At 25.7% G+C, this 21,028-nt stretch overlaps 1 protein-coding gene and 1 long non-coding RNA gene across 4 annotated transcripts in view; one reads left to right on the top strand and one right to left on the bottom strand.

Moving 5' to 3' along the window:
* LOC123267302 overlaps nt 1-21,028 on the top strand; it is a 142,568-nt gene that overhangs the window by 118,498 nt on the left and 3,042 nt on the right. The window lies entirely within an intron of this gene.
* Nucleotides 4,568-19,080, bottom strand: LOC123267299 (tetraspanin-9). Of its 3 annotated transcripts, none has more exons than XM_044731862.1 (5): nt 18,828-19,080; nt 11,213-11,315; nt 6,519-6,710; nt 6,186-6,368; nt 4,568-4,979 (listed from the first exon to the last, which is right to left on the bottom strand). In XM_044731862.1, exons 2-5 carry the CDS (start codon nt 11,273-11,275, stop codon nt 4,644-4,646), a joined length of 774 nt encoding a protein of 257 aa, XP_044587797.1. In that variant the 5' UTR covers nt 11,276-11,315; nt 18,828-19,080; the 3' UTR covers nt 4,568-4,643. The 3 variants fall into 3 exon arrangements, with proteins under 3 accessions (XP_044587797.1, XP_044587799.1, XP_044587798.1); XM_044731864.1 differs by lacking the exon at nt 18,828-19,080 and adding an exon at nt 17,120-17,138; XM_044731863.1 differs by lacking the exon at nt 18,828-19,080 and adding an exon at nt 16,686-16,704.

Below are 21,028 nucleotides of genomic sequence, written 5' to 3' on the forward strand. Positions count from 1 at the left end.
CTTCTATTTGAGTACCCACATCAATTTTTCATATATATATATATATATATGTATATATGAAAAATATATCAAAAATGTATGTGGGTACTCAAATGAAAGCTCTTGATGAATGTAACACCAGGATGAGCTTATATTTTGAAAAACGTCAATAGTTAAGAACGTACCGTGCAATTTAACAAAATTCATTATTTAATAAAGCAAAATTTTATTTATTTATAGTTCACAAGTTACAGCAGTCACATAGTGACTGCAAGGTTGCTAGTTATTATCGTAAATAATTTTTTTTATTATAAATTTGCAATTCATTTTTTGAAGTTTTAAAATAACAAAATATTTATTTTACTTAAAAAAATAATTTTATAAATTCATTACAAAAAATGATTGGGGTAATAATTTTTAAATAATTAAAGAGAAAACATTAATCTACATCAACATTTAACAAAAAAAAAAAAAAATTTCAAAATAAAATAATGGAAAAAAGGCTTTTGTCTAAAAAAAAAAAATGAAGTAACTTTTAGCAAAATTAATAAACAAAGTTTCTTCAATAAAAAAATGAAATAAAAGCATGTGTTAACTATTTTGTCATTTTAACAATTTAATTGTCAGCATTATGTTGAAAAATAATTTATTCGTTCATCTTAATCGCAAAGTCGCGTGTCTAGTCGCGTCTGAATAATCGCGTACAATAATGATAATGATAACAAGAAAAGTATAACAATAATTAGCGTTTTTGCTATTATACAAAGAGCGCTTACCAGAACAATGTCCACAAAACATATATTCAAGTGGCGTATTTTGTTTTCTAATGGTGAGAAAGTTTTCCTCTACGACGACAAAACTACTTACGATTACTCGATACGATTATTGTTGTCGAGAATTATAAATTCATGGACCGTTTAGTATTGTCACAAGTCAACGTCTTAATGCCGTAATTCTGACTTGAAGCCACTTAGATCTCTCTTATTTCATTATCGGTAAAAAAAATACACAAAAACTAGAGACAAATTGTCAATAAAACTCCTCTATACAATCTATTTTTTATTTATTATTACAATTTATAATTACCTGTGACTATTTTTTATTTAATAAGTCAATTAATTAGTTGACCAATTATTTTCATATAGATATAATGACAAGAGATGAGATTACGTAATATATAACCGAATTTAGCCTTGAACAAGTGAATGGATTTTTAAGAAAACATTTTAACGGCTTAAATATCTTGATTTTTGTTATTGTAAATATTCAGAGTCTCTAGCTGAATGTTTAATTTATTCAAAATTTTCTTATGTCGGATTGGAATATTTAGATTTTTTTTTCTAAGACTTTTAGAGGAGTTAGATTTTTTTTTAATATTTTAAAGTGGAATTTGATACTTTATCTCTCTATAAAATTTTTTTATTATTTATATATCAAGTTTTAAAAAACCAATTAATATAATTTTATTTTTATTTTTATTTTATTTATTTATGGTTTAATGCTAAGGCGATGGCCAAATGGCAAAGTATACATTTATAATAATAACAATGATTTCTAAAAATTTAAAATAACTTTTTTAAGTAAAGAATTAAAAAAAAAAAATTTTGCTTATTTTCTGTCTTAAAAATAGAAAAAATTGAAAATTTACAAAGTACCTTTTTTATAAAAAATTTAATTTCCAACAAGAAAGGTAGCATAGGGTAGAAGTAACGTTTGTGGCTAGTATACCTTTTAAGGCCACTTTATTTTCAAATTATTGTATAAATATTTCTATAAGCGCAAGATTTGAATTCAATTCGTATAAATATACTAATTCATAAATTCTGTAAAAATTCTATTTGAATAATTAAATTTTTTTTAAATTCACTAAAATATCAAGTGGCCAAAACTTATATTTTTACCCCATATGTTTTTCGTGTCTTAAATCGTTAAGCCAAAATTTAACGCTTAAAATTATATCAATTTTCTTTTTTCAGTTTACTAGAATTTAATTTGCGCGCGCAAGCGCGCGCTTGACTATAAAGTTTGTACACTGAAAAGAAATTTAACTTGATTCGAGAGAAAATTTCTTGAACCAAGAAAATAATTTTGAAGAGGTTAATTGTCTTGAATCAAGTAAAATTTCCTTAAAACAAGAAAAAGATTCTTAGTTTAAGAATTTTTCTACTTAAATCAAGAAGATTAAGTTCTTCAAAATTATATACTTGATTCAAGAACAATTTTTTTTCAGTGTATATCCCAAACGACACACAAATTTTTTTGGTAACATTTTGTTAGATTTAAGTTGACAATTATTAATTTTTAATTTCTTGTTAGATAAAACTTACAAAAAAGTCATCAATTTTTTATGTGACGCTTGGGATATTTTCATGCTTATGATATATTTGACCAATTACGTTACGAATAAATTAGCTTTATATATTTCACCTCAATTTTATGTTAAGATAATCAAAAATTTTATCTTGTGAAGTTTTGCGATTTTTTGTCTTAAAAATTAGAGATGGAAAAATTATTAAGAATCTTTCTTAAAGAAAATTTAATTAAAAAAAAAAATATATTTTATATTTTTTCCGTATCTTTAATTCTAAACTCAGAATTTTAAGTATAAAATTTTATAAATTAAAAAAATTTTAATAATAAAAAATTATATTTTTTTTTTGTTATTATTATTTAAATAAAAAAAACTTAGAGTATAAAAAAAAGAAAGAACAAATATAGTCAACATTTATTTCCAAAATCAATTTGAAATAATTTAAATTTCAAATCCTACACATTACTCATTCTCATTGCATTACACATAACATTACAAACATAATTTCTGCACATCTATCGTCTATCTATTCTATTATTATATTTTCGGTATTATATATTTATTTTAGTAACTAACAATAACCATAAACTAAACAATTAACGTCAAAAAAATAATTCATCTTGCGGTCTCACATATATGTATTTAGAATTCATTATTTATACGGACACGTAATATCTTCTATACACTAACTATTCCTTACACACATTTTTCTTTTTACGTATTAGCTTGCGGTCCATAAATCAGACCTCAGTTTTAAATATTTATTCCAACTTTTTTACAAGCCATAATGGAAAAATAAATTATTACACATTTTATACTGTTTCTTTTTTCTTTTTTCCATAATTGTAACTATAATTATAAAATTATATAATTGTAGTTATCCTTCCTTCATACTTTTCAATAAATATTTTTTTATTCTTTTACACTCTAGTTAAAAAATATATTTATAAATTTTATTTATTTTTCACTCACTCTCTCATACATTCACTGGCACTATATTTTCATTTTTAATTTTTTCATTTAATAATACTAAAATTTATAATATAGTGGCGCGAAAAAACTATTATTTTATTTTTTTTTTAAAGTTAATTTTTTTTTCTCAAAAAAAAACTTGTCAGTTTCTTGGCGCCGCCTTAGTTTATAATTAATACATTAATAAAATACTTATTGATAACAATAATTATTAATTATGGCTTATTATTAAGAAATAATAAAATATATTAATTAACAAAAGGCAACTTTGGATATTATTGGTAATTGACCAAGCATTAAAGCTCATTAATTAATTAATCAATTAACTCAATGCACTAATAATTAATTAATAAATAATTAATAATTAATAAAAATAATGAAATTTTTAAAAATACATGCAGTCTCTGGACAAAAAATATTCTTTAAATAATTTTTAAAAAATTAATTAGTTGTAATTCGCATTATTAGTCAAAAAGGCGTATAAAAATTTTTTTTATCTATTTAATCAACATAAAAATGTGTCTAATGCATAAATCTGTGGAAAAAATTAAAAAGAAATTTACGCACTTTTGGCTTTAAAAAAAAAAAAAAATCTTAAAACCAAAATTATATAAAAAAAATTTTATTTATATTTTCTGACTTTGCTTCAAAAATTAAGCGAATTATTCTGCTAAAAAATGAAAAATTTTTTAATTATTACAATTTTTAAGTTTTTTTTTTTAATTTTTATTTTTATAGCCAAAAATTCAAAAAATTTAATTTTTAAAGCAGAAAGTTGGAAAATAAAATAAAAAAATTTAGCTTTAAGATTTTTTTTTCTCAAAATTAAAAAAGTAAATTTAGAAAAAAATCTTAAAGCCAAATTTTTAAATTTCTATTCCAATTTTCTGCTTTAAACATTGAATTTTTGGAATTTCTGGCTATAAAAATTAAAAATTAAAAAGAAAAAACTTTAAAAAAATGGAATAATTCAATAATCTTTCAAATTCTCAAAAATTTTTCATTTTTATATCAAAAATTCAAAAAATTCAATTTTTAAAGCAGAAAGTTGAAAAATAAAATTTAAAAATTGGGCTTTAAGATTTTTTTTCTTAAAATTAAAAAAGAAATTTTTTTATACGAGTTTTTGATCCAAAAGAGTCAAAATTACAATCATAATTTATTATCTGCTCTTTTGGCATTAAAAACGCGAATTAAATTATTATTAATCGTGCATTATTGGCACAAGTGTAAAGCTTTTGACGGCGGCTTTGGATGTCCATGGAGGAAGAATTAAAAATACAGAAGAAAATAATCGTTCACTTGATTAAAGATAAATTCAAGTGGTAGTTTCGTCGATTGAAGAATCGTGGATCCCGTAAGCCGGGATCCACGCGCGTTCCTAGCTGGCACTTGTGTCGTAGCTCTTGTAGCTGTGAGAGGCGCGCTTGTGTTTCACGGTGCAGAAGAGGATCATGGAGGTGACGAGCCCGAAGAGCTGGAGGAACCCGACAATCAGTCCGACTGTGCCGAGCACGTGGAGTCTTTGGACGACCCAGGTCTGAATGGCAGCGGCACATCCTTCTTTATACCAGGACTCTTTGTTCCGGCCTTCCGGGTCCAGTCTTCCGCAGTAGCGCTCCCGTTTTATGCAGCACGAGTCGGGGACTCTGTCCTCTGTCGGCCAGGCGTCGATTTGGAACCAGTCCGTGTAGTCTCGAACCCCGCAGCAGTGTAACTGTTTTGTAAAAATTAAAAGTTACATTTTATTAGAAATTAATTTTATAATTTATGTGAACTATAAATAAATGAAATTTTGCTTTATTAAGTAATGACTTTTGTTAAATTATACTGCACTTTCTTAATTATTGACATTTTTAAAGATATAAGCTCATTTTGATGTTATACTCATCATGAGCTTTCATTTGAGTACCCACATACATTTTTGATATATTTTTCATATATACATATATATATATATATATATATATATATATATATATATATATATATAATCTATATAAATATACAAAACATATGAAAGAGTGATGTGGGTACTCAAATGAAAGGTCTCGATGAGTGTAACATCGGGATAAGCTTATATCTTTAAAAATGTCAATCGTGCACAAGACACAAGGTCATTTCTTAATTATTGATATTTTAAATGATATAAGCTCATCCCGATGTTAATCTCATCAAGAGCTTTCATTTGAGTACCCACATGCATTTTTGATATATTTTTCATATATACATATATACAATATATATTAATATACTAAATATATGAAAAATTGATGTGGGTACTCAAATGAAAGGTCTCGATGAGTGTAATGTCGGGGTGAGCTTATATCTTTAAAAATATTATTAGCTGACAAGATATCAATGTCAGTTTTTAATTATTGACATTTTTAAAGATATAAGCTCATCCCGATGTTACACTCATCAAGAGCTTTCATTAGAGTACCCACATGCATTTTGATATATTTTTCATATATACATATATGAAATATTTATAAATATATGAAAAATTGATATGGGTACTCAAATGAAAGGTCTTGATGAGTGTAACATCGGGATAAGCTTATATCTTTAAAAATATTAGTTTTTGACAAGATAGCAATGTCAGTTCTTAATTATTGACATTTTTAAAAATATAAGCTCATCCTGATGTTACACTCATCATGAGCTTTCATTTGAGTACCCACATGCATTTTTGATATATTTTTCATATATACATATATATAATATATATAAATATATGAAAAATTGATGTGGGTACTCAAATGAAAGGTCTCGATGAGTGTAACATCGGGATGAGTTTATATCTTTAAAAATGTCAATATTTCACAAGATACAAGGTAATTTCTTAATTATGTATCTAGAGATAGAGTATTTTCGAATGCAGCCTCAATGCTTAATAATTTAGATAATTAAATAAACTTACTCCTTGATGAATATGATCCCACAATGCAGGCAGGGTACCAGGTTCCCTTGTCACATTGTAATGTTTCTGAATCCCCAACAATAATTCTTGCTGCACACTTCTGGATACTTGTTCACGAAAAACAAAGGTCAATGCTCCGAGCATAAATTCAGCCAAGAATAACATTATTACCAGGCTGAAATACTGGAACAATGTTTACAAACTATTATTAGTTTTAGTTTATCATTATTAATGCATGCATTTATTTTACTCCGTAAAATTTACACTCATTCGAAATAATAGAAGGCAATTTTGTAATTATTGGGGGATGTATGACAAATGCAATCTACTCACGGTTATTAGCATGAATCTTGACTGGAACCATGCGCCGCAACATCCAAAGAATGCGACGACGAATGTTACGCCTCCGATAATTAAAAATACTGTGTCAGCAGAGGCGAAATTGTATTGTGGTACTAAATTGGCGAGTCCTGAAGTGGCTAATCGTAGCCAAAGCACTGCTCCAAGTATCCCACATGCTGATAACTGTTGATGCAATACAAAAAATTTGTTAATTCAATCAAGTGAATAATGAAAAAAAAATTACATACATAAAAAATTTTTTGTAAATAAAAAAAACAAGCGTTCAAATTTTTATTATTAAAATTGGCAAAAATTAAAAGTAACTTTTCTCAAAAAAACTCAATTTAAAAAAAAAATCCATCATTTATAGAATAATTTATCAATTATTAATAAATTAACATCTCTGAAAACAATTTGTAAATTTATTGAATACAAATAAATATTTTTTTACATTAATAAATATTTTAAAACATCTAACAAAACATTAATAAATATTTTTTCGGAATAAACGTATATTTATTTTATTAATAGTTAATAAGACATTAACTTAAGCTATTTATTGTCGATATGTATATAAATGTATTATAGATTGTAATATTTCTTTATAATTTTTTAATGTAGCAAAATTGCTAAATAAAACACATTATTATTATTATTAAATATTAATAAATCCTTCTATTAGTATCATTTGAAAAAATTGGCGCTCAGTGTCTTATATGATGTCATAAAATTCAAGCTTCTTCCAACCATCACTAGTGGCGCTTGGGTGCTCTGAAACTTATAAAACCCGCGTGCAACCCAAAAATAAACACAATCCTTCTGAAACTCAACGTGTGAAGCCACTCGATATTTTTGAAACGTGTTCAAGTTATTAATTAATTTTTCAATATTAATTATTTTAATATCAAACGTTTAAATAATAAAGTGAAAGAAAAATTTTGAAAAATTATAATTCATAATAAGTGCAGTGATTGATAAAAGTAACAAAATTTTTATTACTGTAAATTTGAACTGGTTCCAAATTTAAAGAATTAAATTTGTGTTTTAAAAAGAACTTTTCATTTAAATAATAAAGCGAAAACGAATTTTTGAATAAATATCATTCAAAATTAATTACAAGTTACTCTCCAAATCTTCAAGTTTTTTCAAAAGTTTCTGTTCTTGCCAAAAAAAAGACAAGCTTGAAAATAAAAATGCTTAACGTTGAATCAAACAACGAATTGGCGAAAGATTTGGGTGAACTTTATGAGAATAAAGTTGATAGCGATGCGACGATAATCGTGGGAAACCAATATTTCTCCGTTCACAAGGTGATTCTCCTGGCTCGCAGTCCTGCTTTAGTCGTGCAACTGGAAGAGAACTTGAACCAACTTCATGTAACAGACATCAGTCCAAGAATATTCGAAAAGGTGCTCAAGTATATTTACACCGATCAAATTTCGGATTTGGACTTGATTGCCGCTGAAGTTCTGGAGGCCGCGGACAAGTTGAGACTTCATCATCTGAAGGAGTTGTGCGAGAAGTCGCTTTGCCAATCTTCCAACCAAGGGAATATTGTCGAAATGCTGATTCTAGCAGATCGTCATAATGCCCAAAATCTCAAAGAATATGCTACTGAGTGCATAATTGAAGATGCGGCGTACATTACCGGAACTGAAGAGTTCAAAAATTTGGAGAAGACAGAACCGGCTCTGGCTACAGAAGTTCTGAAGAAAGCTGCTAGCCGAAAGGTTAAAAAAGATGAGAGCCAACATGTGTTTCTTTCAACAATTCACTTTATTTGTGAATTTTTTGGTAGATAATAATGTTATGTGTCTTAATTTTAATTTGTAATTTTTTTGTATAATTATTTATATTTTTTAGGAAAAATTTGTAAATATTTTATTGTAATACTAATTGTGTGATAAAAAATAAAAATTTTTTAATTAAGTTCAAAAATGCATTATCAAATTTAATAATTGAATTGAAAATTTGAATTTTAGTATTTAATGTAAAGTTAAGGTTTTTCCTTTACTATAATTAATATTTAATTAGTTATAAAAATTTGTAAATAATTTTCTTTTATTTTTAATTATAGTACAAATTATTCAAGTTTGAAAATTAAGTCTCTTGGGTCTTTGTAAGAGGCCCGGGGAAATTCCCGCAATTAGTCTGAGGCCCAAGTATATTTAAGGGATTAGAATTCAAAAGGGTAGATAAATAAGAGTTGTTATATGTAAGCAAATTCACTTATATTTAAATTAATAAATAGTTAAGCAATAACAAAGAACATTAGAGAAAAGGATTTACCTCGAATAGAGAGATTTCAGGTTAACAATATCCAGACAAATTTTTAACAAAGCTCACTTAATGAGGGTAGAAGCCCGAGGAAATAGGCAACCAATTGGATACTGTTTTTCCCCAAATAGTAAAGATTGGAAACGCCCAATAATTAGATAGGGGGCGTCCATAAATTACGTGAGGCATTTTTGAAAATTTTTTGACCCCCTCTCCCCCCTTGATAAGATTTCATAAAATTTTCCCCAACTCCCTCCCCCCTTCCCTAATCTCACGCGAGATTCTTCAAAATTTATGTTTTGGCTGTAAACGTGTTGGATTATTGAGAAAAAAAAGCGCCATTCGGCTACACCCGACATGGATAGGTAGATTTCTTGTTTGAATATTGAAAAAAACACGTTATTAAAAGGCCGTAATGTCCTAAAATTTATTTTCTATTATATTTTTGCAAATAACGACATGAGATTGGCTATAACAAATAGATATTTAAAGACATCTACCTAAAAAATCAGATTTTTTACAGATAAAAGTCATTTGATGATAAAAGCTAAAATTTAATTTATTCTTGATTTTTTTTGAATTTTCTTAACCACGAAATAAATTGAAAAAAGTATTAAAAGTCGACGAACAATAGCTTAAATTGAAGATAATTAAACATATTATGACAAAATTTTATTAAAATTACGACATGAGACCGGCTACCACCGATAGATTTCTAAATAAATCTACCTAAAAAATTAGTGAACCTATCGATCAATAATCAAATTAAACAATCGAGCGCTACTTTGCTGCTCTGCAGGGTTCAGACGAATACGATAAACACTATTGTGTCAAATTTGGCCATATTTTATTATAGAAATACTATCTCACGCAATTTTACACTGTTTTCTGCTAGAGAAAAAATTACGTGATATTTGTTAAGATCCCCCCTCCCCCCTAAGTGAGATTTGGTAAGATTTAGCTTGATCCACTCCCCCCCTAGAACACCTCACGTAATTAATGGACGCCCCCAGACCTTAACGATTTTTTGCAACAATCACTCTCTTCTTAATGATCTCCAAATGTACACATCGTACATTGATAGAAGGATTTATTTGTATCAAAAAATATTTCTTAGTATTAAAAATGATTTGTTTGTATTTAATAAATCTGATATTCATTTATTAAATATTAGTAAATCTTTTTAAATACTAAGAAATATTTGTTAAGAACTAAAAAGTGGTCTCTAATAAATGATTTGTTAAATATTAACAAATATTTTTAACTATAAACAAATCCTTCTATCCGTGTAGAAACATGTACAAAAAAAAGTATATCTTATGGAGAGTCGTAAAGTTCAAATAAGTGCATAACATTTTGATTTTTAATAAAATGCAGGGTAATAAGTGATAAATTCCAAGTAAGCAAAAAGTAAATTCATTAAAAAAATTAAATTTTCAACTGCATAAGAATGAAATAATAATTGACGAATCTTCTAGGTTCCCGATCTAGTGGTTGAAATACACCAGGACTAAAATAAATTTAATTCGTTTGTCCAATTAGGACATAACATATAGAAATTAGGAGTCTATATATTAATTTGTCGCATAATACTTCGATATAATTTTTCAAATGATTAATTCTACTAAAAATATATACAGAAAAAATATAAATGAAATTTTTTACGTTTAAAAATTTATTTTCTTTAAATTAATTTAATAAAAACTAATAAATTTTAAAATTTGTTTACTTATTCGCTGAAAAAATGATGAATCAAAGTAATACTAAATCTTATTACAGAAAATAAGTAATTTTATGAATATTTTATTTTTATGTATTTCAATAGCATTAATTGTTTTTTTATAAATTTGCTTCATCTGCAATAAACTCGAAGATTTTCTATAACTTTATAAAAATAATAAACATTATCGAAAATTACGTTGATTGATACAATTATCGAGATTTCATCGACCCGAATCGATTATTTACAATCCTCGACAGGTTCTTAAAACTCAGTGAACAGAATCGTGGAGCTTGCTATAGTAATATAATAGCAATACAACTAACTAACATAACAGTAGCTCAGCTCCCAGCTCTTAGCTTTCAGCTCAATCCAAGTAGAACGTAGTTATAGCACAGCATAACTATTTTATAAATGTCTACCAGCACTTCACTCTGTTCGTACTTCCAGGTCAATATTTAATTCCCAGAAACCAGGTCTTATTCAATTTTTTTTAGCTTTTTTTTATCCATTTAAACTCGGCTTTCTTTTTACTTATACTTCCTCACATTACTTCTTTTCACTCTGAGAAAAAGACCACTGGATAAAACCCACAATGAAGCCCGGCTGCACCATACAGATGTAAAATAGTTGAGTTTTCAATATAAATAAATAATAATAATATATTTAATTTAAAACGTCTGCTTACCCAAACAAGCACGTTCAGAGAGCAAAAGACGTGCCTAATACATGTATATCCTGTGCGACTCATTGTCAAGTGGCCTTGGATTTTTATTTATTCAGCCCTATACCTAAAACAACACAGAACAATTTTTTAGACTAAATAATTTATTTAAAATCTTTGAATAATTTTTAATCGACAAAAAATTTTCTTTTTTACAATTTTCTTAGATTAATAATATTTCTTTTTCAATGAAAAATTTTCTGATAAGCTTTTATATAGCCTAGTATGGTTACAAATGTCCATACAATTTTTTAACCAAAATAGTATCAAGAATCTCCGATAGATGGCGCATAATAGCTGAATTCTCTCACTGAAAGAGAATTGACCACTAAATTAAAAATAATTTTTTTTTTACTTTTCTAAGGAGCTTTTATAATATTTTTGTTTTTTAAATTTAACCATAAAACTAACTTTAATTTAATACAACTGGATATTAATTCCAATCAAATTTCATACGCCTTCGGTGGACCACTTGCACATTAAAAAATTTTGTGTTAAATATTTAACACTTTTATGTGTAAATTTAGCATTTATTTTGTTAAATCAACAGAAAAAAGTGTTAAATATTTAGCATAAAAATTTTTAACAAAATTTTTTGACGCATTGACGCTAAAATTTTTTACTGTGTGTTCTTGAAATTACTTTGTATCAATTGTATATTTTCTTTAATTTTTGTATAACTTCCCTTCATTGTCCGATACAATCTTAAAATAAAAACAATCTGAATATTTACTTAAATAAAATTATTCACAATTTAATTTCCGTAATAAACAAATTTAAATATTATTTATAAAAAAAAGATGCAGAGACTCGTGATAATTAAAACAAAAAATAAATAAAAATAATTTGAAGATCATTGATCAGTGGCCTTGTTCACTTTACCACTGTCAACTTTGTACACTTTGTATTACACTTTGCACCGCGTGTAAGAAATGTCAATGATGATTTACCGCTACTCATCAGCGATCCCGTCACGATTTACCAAGCCGCGGATCGCGGATGGGAGCCACATTATACATTTATGTACTTATACATTTATATTGTATTATATTATTGTTATACTGGAAAACACGTACAGAGATCCAAACAATATATAAAACATAATAAATACAGACATCACTCAACAAGTAGTCTACGACTTAACAATACATTAATAATAACAATAATAATAATAATGGTACTTGATAATATTATAGCAAATAAATAGTCAACAATAGTTAAATAAAATAATAATAATAACTTCGAAATTATTATTATTATTATTTTTAAAATTATTATTCAATTATCATGTTTTAAAAATTTACTAATAAAAATAATAATAATAATAATAAATAAATAAATAATGATAATAATAAATGTCTACAATACACTTGTCATCTCATGGCTCGAGACATAACTCAATTCGCATTAATATATATGCAATGCAAACAGCTTTTCAATAAATTACGCAACACTCAAACATCAGCATTTGTTTTCATTTAGTAAAACTGATATTATTCCAACGCGAAACTTAATTTATCGCCGGAAAAATAATAAATAAAATATATTTTTTTTTGTATTGAGTCAAGCCAGTTAAGAAAATATGATAATAATATTTTATTATTTATTATCTATTGTTAATTTTTATATTGGAAATTATTGAGAATAAAAAATAGATAAAAGTGATTTGATTAACATGAATAATAAATAAAAAGTGGGAGTTTTTATTAGTGGTTTAGTTGATCTGATCTGGTCCCGTTAGAAGACCTGGAAGACCTCGTAGTATATATTCTACAACGGCTTTTATTTTAGTTTTATTCTATACTAGTTTGCTTTTTTTATTTTCAGGTGATATTCACTTTAATAGTTGTAGAGTAAATTTATCGCTTAAATTAATACTCGGTGGTTATGGTATTTTAAACTTTTACTTGACATTTTATGTTACTTTCTTTACAATTAATTAGGTCCTTTGAAAATTAACGACCGTTTATAATTATTCAAAGTTCAATTTATTTACTACGTCATTAACATGAAATTTATTTTTAATTGTATTTTATGAATAAATTTTTATCTGAAAATTGAGAAAAAATTGATTTTTTTAAAAACTTTCACTCAGTAAATTAGTAAAAAAAAAAAAAATAAATTTTTGACAGTGACGAGGGTTCAAAAATCGCATTCCAGAGTTTTGTTCGCAAAAATATTCGGCCTTCAAAAAAAAGAATTCTTGTGAAAGAATATTTAATTAATGATCCATTGAATAAAAATAAGAAAGTTTCAGCCAGATAAAGTAAACAGTGGATTTATTTTAAGGTACAAATGTAATGTATGGGTAATTATTAATTGTGTAAACAAACGATTTGAAAGATAAATTGGAGTCGTTTTATTGAGTAAACATTGTAATTATAATTATAGTAATGTTAACTATTTTTAAAGGCTTCTAATTATTGAATTTATACTCGAATTTGAATACCTATAAGTCATTGGCCTCATAAAAGAAGTTATTATTATTATCATTATCAATAATAATGATAATCTTAGAAAATCAGAATTATTATTTCAACATTTATTATATAAAATTTTTCACAAGACATTTTACTTATTTCCTGACTATAGAATGGGAGATATAAAACAATTGACAAAGATCTTTTTGTGTAAAAAATTAAATTTTCTACAAAAAAAGTTTCTGATGTTATTTTTAAATCTTCAATTCTTAACCCAAAATTTGAGGTCTAGTTTTCGAAATTTTTATTTTTAGTTAAAAATTTTTTTTGATTTTTTAAATTTTGCACTATTGTTATTATTATATATCTAGTTATTAAAATTAAATAATAACAATAATAATTTATTATTAAAAAATGTCTAATTTACGTATTTTTAGGTTCTGGCTAATGAAAAGATGAAAGGAAATTAATTATAAATATAATTCTGCACACTTAGTTAATTTATGTTAACACATGTTAAATTATAAGGATTAAAATTTTAAATTTTTAGTTTATATAGATTCATATTATTACTTATGTTTTTCACTCTGCACAGAAAAAAAAATTAGCTTGATTTAAGAGAAAAATTCTTGAACCAAAAATATAATTTTGAAGAGGGTAATTTTCTTGAATCAAGTAAAATTTCCTTAAATCAAGCATATTTTTCTTAAATCAAGAATTTTTCTTATCAAACCAAGAATATTGAGCTCTTCAAAAATATATACTTGACTCAAGAAAATTTCTTTTTCTGTGTATCAAAATCTTCTACTTTGTAAAAAATTGAAAAACTCTGTTATTGGACCTTTAGGCTGTTGGGTTAAACTAAAGGCAAATAAATAAATAAATAAATAATAATAATAATAATAATAATAATGGATACTTTAATTATTTTTACAATAAAGCTCGAACCAAAAACTAAATAGTAACAAAACGTGGGAAAACTTTAAACGTGAAATGGAACAGATTAATCCGGCAGATATTCGTTAAATCAGGTCGACGTATAAAGTATTAAAAGATAGGATGAGTGCCGAGGCATCACGTGTGGGGTTCATTGATGATTATTTGAAATTGCCTGCAATTGACAGGAAGTCAAGGGGAACCTACGTACATCAGCAGTAATATGGCTACATACCATCTCTATATCTCGCCATATCTCTATACACACCTACGCCCTTGCGTAAAACTATAAAACCATTATTATTTACACTTCACTTATTTTCATTTTTATTTATTTATTAATTTTCTCAGAGATTTTATTGAAAAATTATTTCGATCGCCCATTCAAGGCGCCTTTCATTTTATCATTGTCACCTCGGAATTTATTAATTTATTTACTTTATTTACTTGTCAAATTAAATATACCGACAATCGCAGAACAATTTTAGTATTTTTTTTCTTTTTTTTAGAGTACAAATTAACGCTAATGAGATAATTTAGTATAATTAATTATTAAAAAGTCATCCTAGTTAGCAACGAATAATTTTAGCGTCTCTGTTCCTAATTTAGACCTGACCTCTGACTTTTGTCTTCTGGAAATTTTCACATTAATTTTTATAAAATATTTACGGAGAAAAATTGACCTCGACATTTTGCTCTATTTTTTTTTCTTTTCATGAAAGTTCATTTTAGATCTCAAAAAAATTGAATGAAAAAGAGTAAATTACTGTTTTGTACTAGTATTATTATTATTATTATTTATTTTTAAAAAACTTGATACATTATACAATAATAATAATTTTAAAAAATCGGAAAAATTTTTTATATTCTCAATTAAATATTCTTCAATATTTAAACTTCAAATTTTGAGTTAGTAAAATGTCTCGTGAAAAATTTTTTATAATATAATATATTGAAATAATTATTCTGATTTTCTAAAATTATTATTATTATTATTTTTATTATGTAAAACCTTTAGAAAGTACTGATAATAGAATATTAAATAATGACAGCAGTTAAAAAAAAAACAAAATTTAATTATCATATCGTGCATAAACGTCTGCATAACTAATAAACTGTAAGTAGACTAATGTCTAATTAAGACTCCAGAGCAGCATGCAGAGGCAGAGGCGATTTGTACTCTACTCTAGATAATAATTTTAACATCAATTTAAGCCTCATTATGTAATACTATACTACAAATTTCATTTTTAAGAGTACAGTACTATATTTGAGTGTTAGTTCAGCTAAAAAATCCTAAAAAATTATGTAAATTCGTAAGATAACATTAAGAGGTACTGCTGGTGTGACCGTTCACAAAAAAGACAATTTTCGGGAATTTCTTAAAGTAAAACTATTACAGTGATAGTTTGACTGTAACAAAAATATCATTAGTTGACAAGATACCAATGTCAATTATTAATTATTGATATTTTTAAAGATATAAGCTTATCTTGATGTTATACTCATCAAGAACTTTCATTTGAGTACCCACATGCACTTTTGATATATTTTTCATATATACATATATATAAAATATATAAATATATGAAAAATTGATGTGGGTACTCAAATAAAAGGTCTTGATGAATGTAACATCGGAATGAGCTTATATTTTTAAAAATGTCAATAGTTTACGAGATAGCAATGTCAGTTCTTAATTATTGACATTTTTAAAGATATAAGCTCATCCCGATGTTACACTCATCAAGAGCTTTCATTTGAGTACCCACATGCATTTTTGACATATTTTTCATATATGCATATATATAATATATATAAATATATAAAAAATTGATGTGGGTACTCAAATGAAAGGTTTCGATGAGTGTAATATCAGGGTGAGCTTATATCTTTTAAAATGTCAATATTTCACAAGATACAAGGTCATTTCTTAAAATTTTATTCTCTTAATAATATAGATAAAATGATAGAGTTGGCAGATTCTTTAATGGAGATTATTTATTTAATAACCTCAGTAATATTAATTCCTATCGAGTTAAATTAAAAAACTTCTAGAATAACTAGATGATTACTTTTACTTGTTTAATTCTCTTCACGTACACCTTGATTCACTTTACCCAGATAATATCTTTATCAACAATTAAATCTCCATTACATTACTCAATCCCGCGACCGCCGTTATAATACAACCAATGGAAACGCAAACATATTTGCACAGTGGTATCTTTAAATAACGCCGCGATTGCAATTTGTGTGTTGCTTGGTAATCTAAAAAACCCAGAGAGAAAATAAATAATTAATTTACAAAAGAGGTGAGTTATTAAATTTATCAATGGAGAAATTTTAAATGGGCCGTGCATTCATTTATACAATTTAAATTAACCACAATAATATTAATAATGACAATAACAATAACAATAACAATAATAATAATAATAAGAGTGTGAATAGAATAAGAGACAAGTAAGATGTTTGCTGCGCTGAATTTATTACGCGGCTTAAGGTTGTGAACCTTTTTAGTACATCGCGTACTAGTACTCCTCGACTCTTCTACTTGGTTACAATATCAGTATGTAGGTACTAGTACTAGCTGCAAGTACTTTTTTATGTTATACTCTCACACTCTGAACTGTGAACTGGGAACTAAACCAGGAATTGAGAGCTGGATGTAATGTAATGGATGTAGTATAAGTAATGGGAACTAACGTGTGATACCTCGACCCTTTTGAATTGTCACGTAGCGATACAACTCTAGCATACTCTGTTGATGTTAATATCTAAGACCTTGTTAGGACATAAAAGAGATCGGATGAGATGAGATTACTTTTTTATTTTCTGATCTTTATAATTTTATACACTTTTTTATCTTGACTTTTCAACGAGCTTTTTTATGGTAGTGTAAGAATTTAATAAGGTTTTTTTTTTTCTATTTTAAGTTAAGTTATATTGAATTTTATAAGCGTAAATGCTTGTAATTTTAAATTAAAAAATATGATGAATTTATTGAAAGTTACTTTGAAGAATTTTTTGGAATAAACTAAAAAATTTTTTAAGTTTACTACGATTTTTAATAAATTTTGGGAAATCCAAAAATGCATGCCTCATAATCTCATTTTTCACAATAAAATTGATTAAAATAAAATATAAACAGCAAAATAATAAAAAAGTTTGAAAAATCCAAAAGTGCATGCCTCATAATCTCATTTTTCACAATAAAATTGATTAAAATAAAATATAAAAAGCAAAATTATAAAAAACAGAAAACTGTGCTATGGTTTAGTGGCGCCATAATTCTAAGGTGAGGAAAAAAAATACTATAATAAAATGTATAGATAGATATACAAAAAAATACAGTCATATATTAGTTTTTTATAAATAATAATTTAACGACAGTGAATTGAACGCTCATATTAATTGAAAAAGTCCTAAGTGTGTTACTTTAGATAATAAAAAAAAAATTATTCCGGTACGATGATTTTTTCGAGCAATTTTTAATGTTATTATTTACTATGTTATACAAAATAATTGTTATTGAAATATATTTTATGTGCCTGACAAATTATTTTACTTGCTATTAGTACACTCAGATTAACCTGTAAGTGCGATATGAATAAAAAAAAATCAATTTCAGTTGCGAGAAAACTGCTTTTTTAAAATGTCGAGAGTAGAGCACTACTTTAACACTTCGCTTATGAGGCGTGCAATTGATTAAAAAATTGATTTTATTTTTTAAAAATTTTCAAAGAAAAACCGACAGTTTTTTTTTAATTTTCTCAATAAAGAAATGTTAAAAATTCTTGATTAAAAAATTTTCCTTCGCTAACTTAGAAAAAAATATTTTTTTTGTATGAAAAATTTTTTTAAAGCTTTCAATTAAAATTTCTTATTATTTTAGGGAATTTTCAACAAATTTCACAAAAAAAAAAACAAAAATTTTTAATAAATTTCACTATTTAAAAATTTAGACCTTTAATAAAAGGCGCAAAAAAATTCTTTGCTACAAAATTTTAATTTTTTAGAAACAAAAAAATTTTTTCTATCTAATTTTTATTTTCTAATATTAAATAGATAAAATTAACAATATTATTTTCTAGTTATAAAATCGAAAACTATCACATGGAAGTAATAAATTAATGCGCAGACTACTATCAGTGATAAACGGATCCAATATTTATCAGCCATCCTAAATAAAAAATAAAAAATAATAAAAAAGTACTTACGTAGGCGCTGATTTAACTGGTAGCAGCTGACGTCCGATATTCGGTATTAATATTGATTCGATCGAGCAATTAAATCGCGGCTAATAAAACCACCATTTGAATTTAGTGACATAAAGTACAAACTAATTCGAAAATAGCAACAATATAAGATAGAATATTTAATATAATTATTGTATTTAATTTACAATAATTTAAAGCAAGTCGCGAGACACGACTGAAAGTGCGCGGGCTCTAGCAAGCGCGGAAGACCGACTGACGTCGACCGAAGCGACGCAACTTGACATTTGGAGGGGGTCATGTGGATCATACCTATACTTAAGGTTATATGTGTGGGTTACGTGTAGACATCTACAGGTTCTTTCGCTCCATCCTATCTAAAATATTTTATTCGTTTTCTCTTCTTTACCGTAATTTTACTAATAAATAATTAACTTTCAACGGCTATAAATCTTCAAATCCTAGAAATTTAATTTTTTTCGTTGAATTTTCTATTAAACATTTTTTTTTTTTAATTTACCTAAAACATTCAAATTTATTTTTAAAATCAATCTTTTCGGTAATTATTTTAATTTATTCAAAAATTTTATTTAGGAGGAAATTTTTCAGGTTAAATAAAAATATCTTTATCAAAAAATTTTGTTAATAATTCATTAATTAATAATAAAATTTTTTAAATCAAAAGATAGTAAGATATTTATTGTTTTTGTGGGTAAAAATATTTTTACTTAAAATAAAAAGTTATTTGTTTTTTTGCACGGGTATTATTTATATAATAATTGTTAATTCTGGGAATATTATTTAAGTAACCGGGTAATTTAAAAAAATTATCATAGTAATGCAGATTTTAGTGTCGGTAAAATAAATCGCTGTAGATGTTAATAAAATGCTTATTTTATTTTACCGATGCAATTTTTGGCTTTTAACATAAAATTTTATGAAAATTAAAAAAATTTGTAAATGTTTTAGAAAATTTTTAAATTTAAGAAATTTTTTAAACAAAATATTTCTATCCTGATTATCTTTACAATTAATTTGAACTAAGTGAGAAGTATTATGAAACTAGAAATAACTCCAAATTTAAAATAAAAAAAAACAAAAACAATTACTGCGGAAAAAACAATTGTATATAGAGGACTAAATTGGTACAACAAATTACCATGTAACATAATAAATAAAGAGCGATTAAATATATTTAAAATAGAGCTAAAAAATTATATTACAAATAATGTTGATGGTTTCAAAAATATAAATAGTTATTAAAGACGTATATATTTATTTTTTTTAAAGAAATTATTTATGTTTATATATATTGTAAATAGCAAAGCTAACAAACAATAAATATTATTATTATTAAAAAAATTTTGCCGTTATTTTTTAGTATATCTAAAAATTGCGAAATTCGTCATTTTGAATCATCAAAATTTATACAAAAATGTCTAAGTAGTTATAATTGATTATTATTAATTAAGTGTTATGTCGGACTTAACGTTCGACATTTTTATTTTTTAGTATTAAGTAGAGTTTAATTATGCATTAATAATTCTATGTTTTTACAACTAATTACATACATTTATTTTTATTATTAAATTTTTTTTTCTTCAGAATTCTAGATACTATTTTTTTTAAAAGAAATTATTTTAAAAATATATATCAGCTTGTCTGGATCGAATAGTAAATAATAACTTTATGACCCGAAGAAATAAAAAATAGTTTTTCTTATCTTACTATCTGGACCCAAAACAGAAATTTCTCTAAAATTAAATATTTAAAAGCTAACTTCAAATACATAAGATATACAAAATTGAAATACATATTAATTCGTACGTTTTAAATATAGTATATTATTACACTATAATATTACACTAGTATAATATTACACTACTCGGCTTCGCCTCGGGCATCATGGCGCGCAGTTCAGGGCTCTCAAATTTCTGGCCATGTAGTGTATACTAGTTTTCTTGCTATCCGGTCGAAAGTACGCAAAAAATTGCGTTGAAAAAAATTGATGCCTGCCCCCGACATTTGCGGCACGAGCGAAGCGAGTGCTGCTGGTCGGGGCAGGCATCAAATACACCTGTCAATAAAGATACTAATTTATAATCTATTATATTACTACTTTCTTTTGAGAAAAGATTTTAATTTAATTAATTAAACCTAAAGTTATAAATATATTATAAATCAACTCTGATTTTAAGAATAAA

This window comes from Cotesia glomerata, linkage group LG6 (genome assembly GCF_020080835.1).
Source record: "Cotesia glomerata isolate CgM1 linkage group LG6, MPM_Cglom_v2.3, whole genome shotgun sequence".
In the NCBI taxonomy this organism is placed as follows: Eukaryota; Metazoa; Arthropoda; class Insecta; order Hymenoptera; family Braconidae; genus Cotesia; species Cotesia glomerata.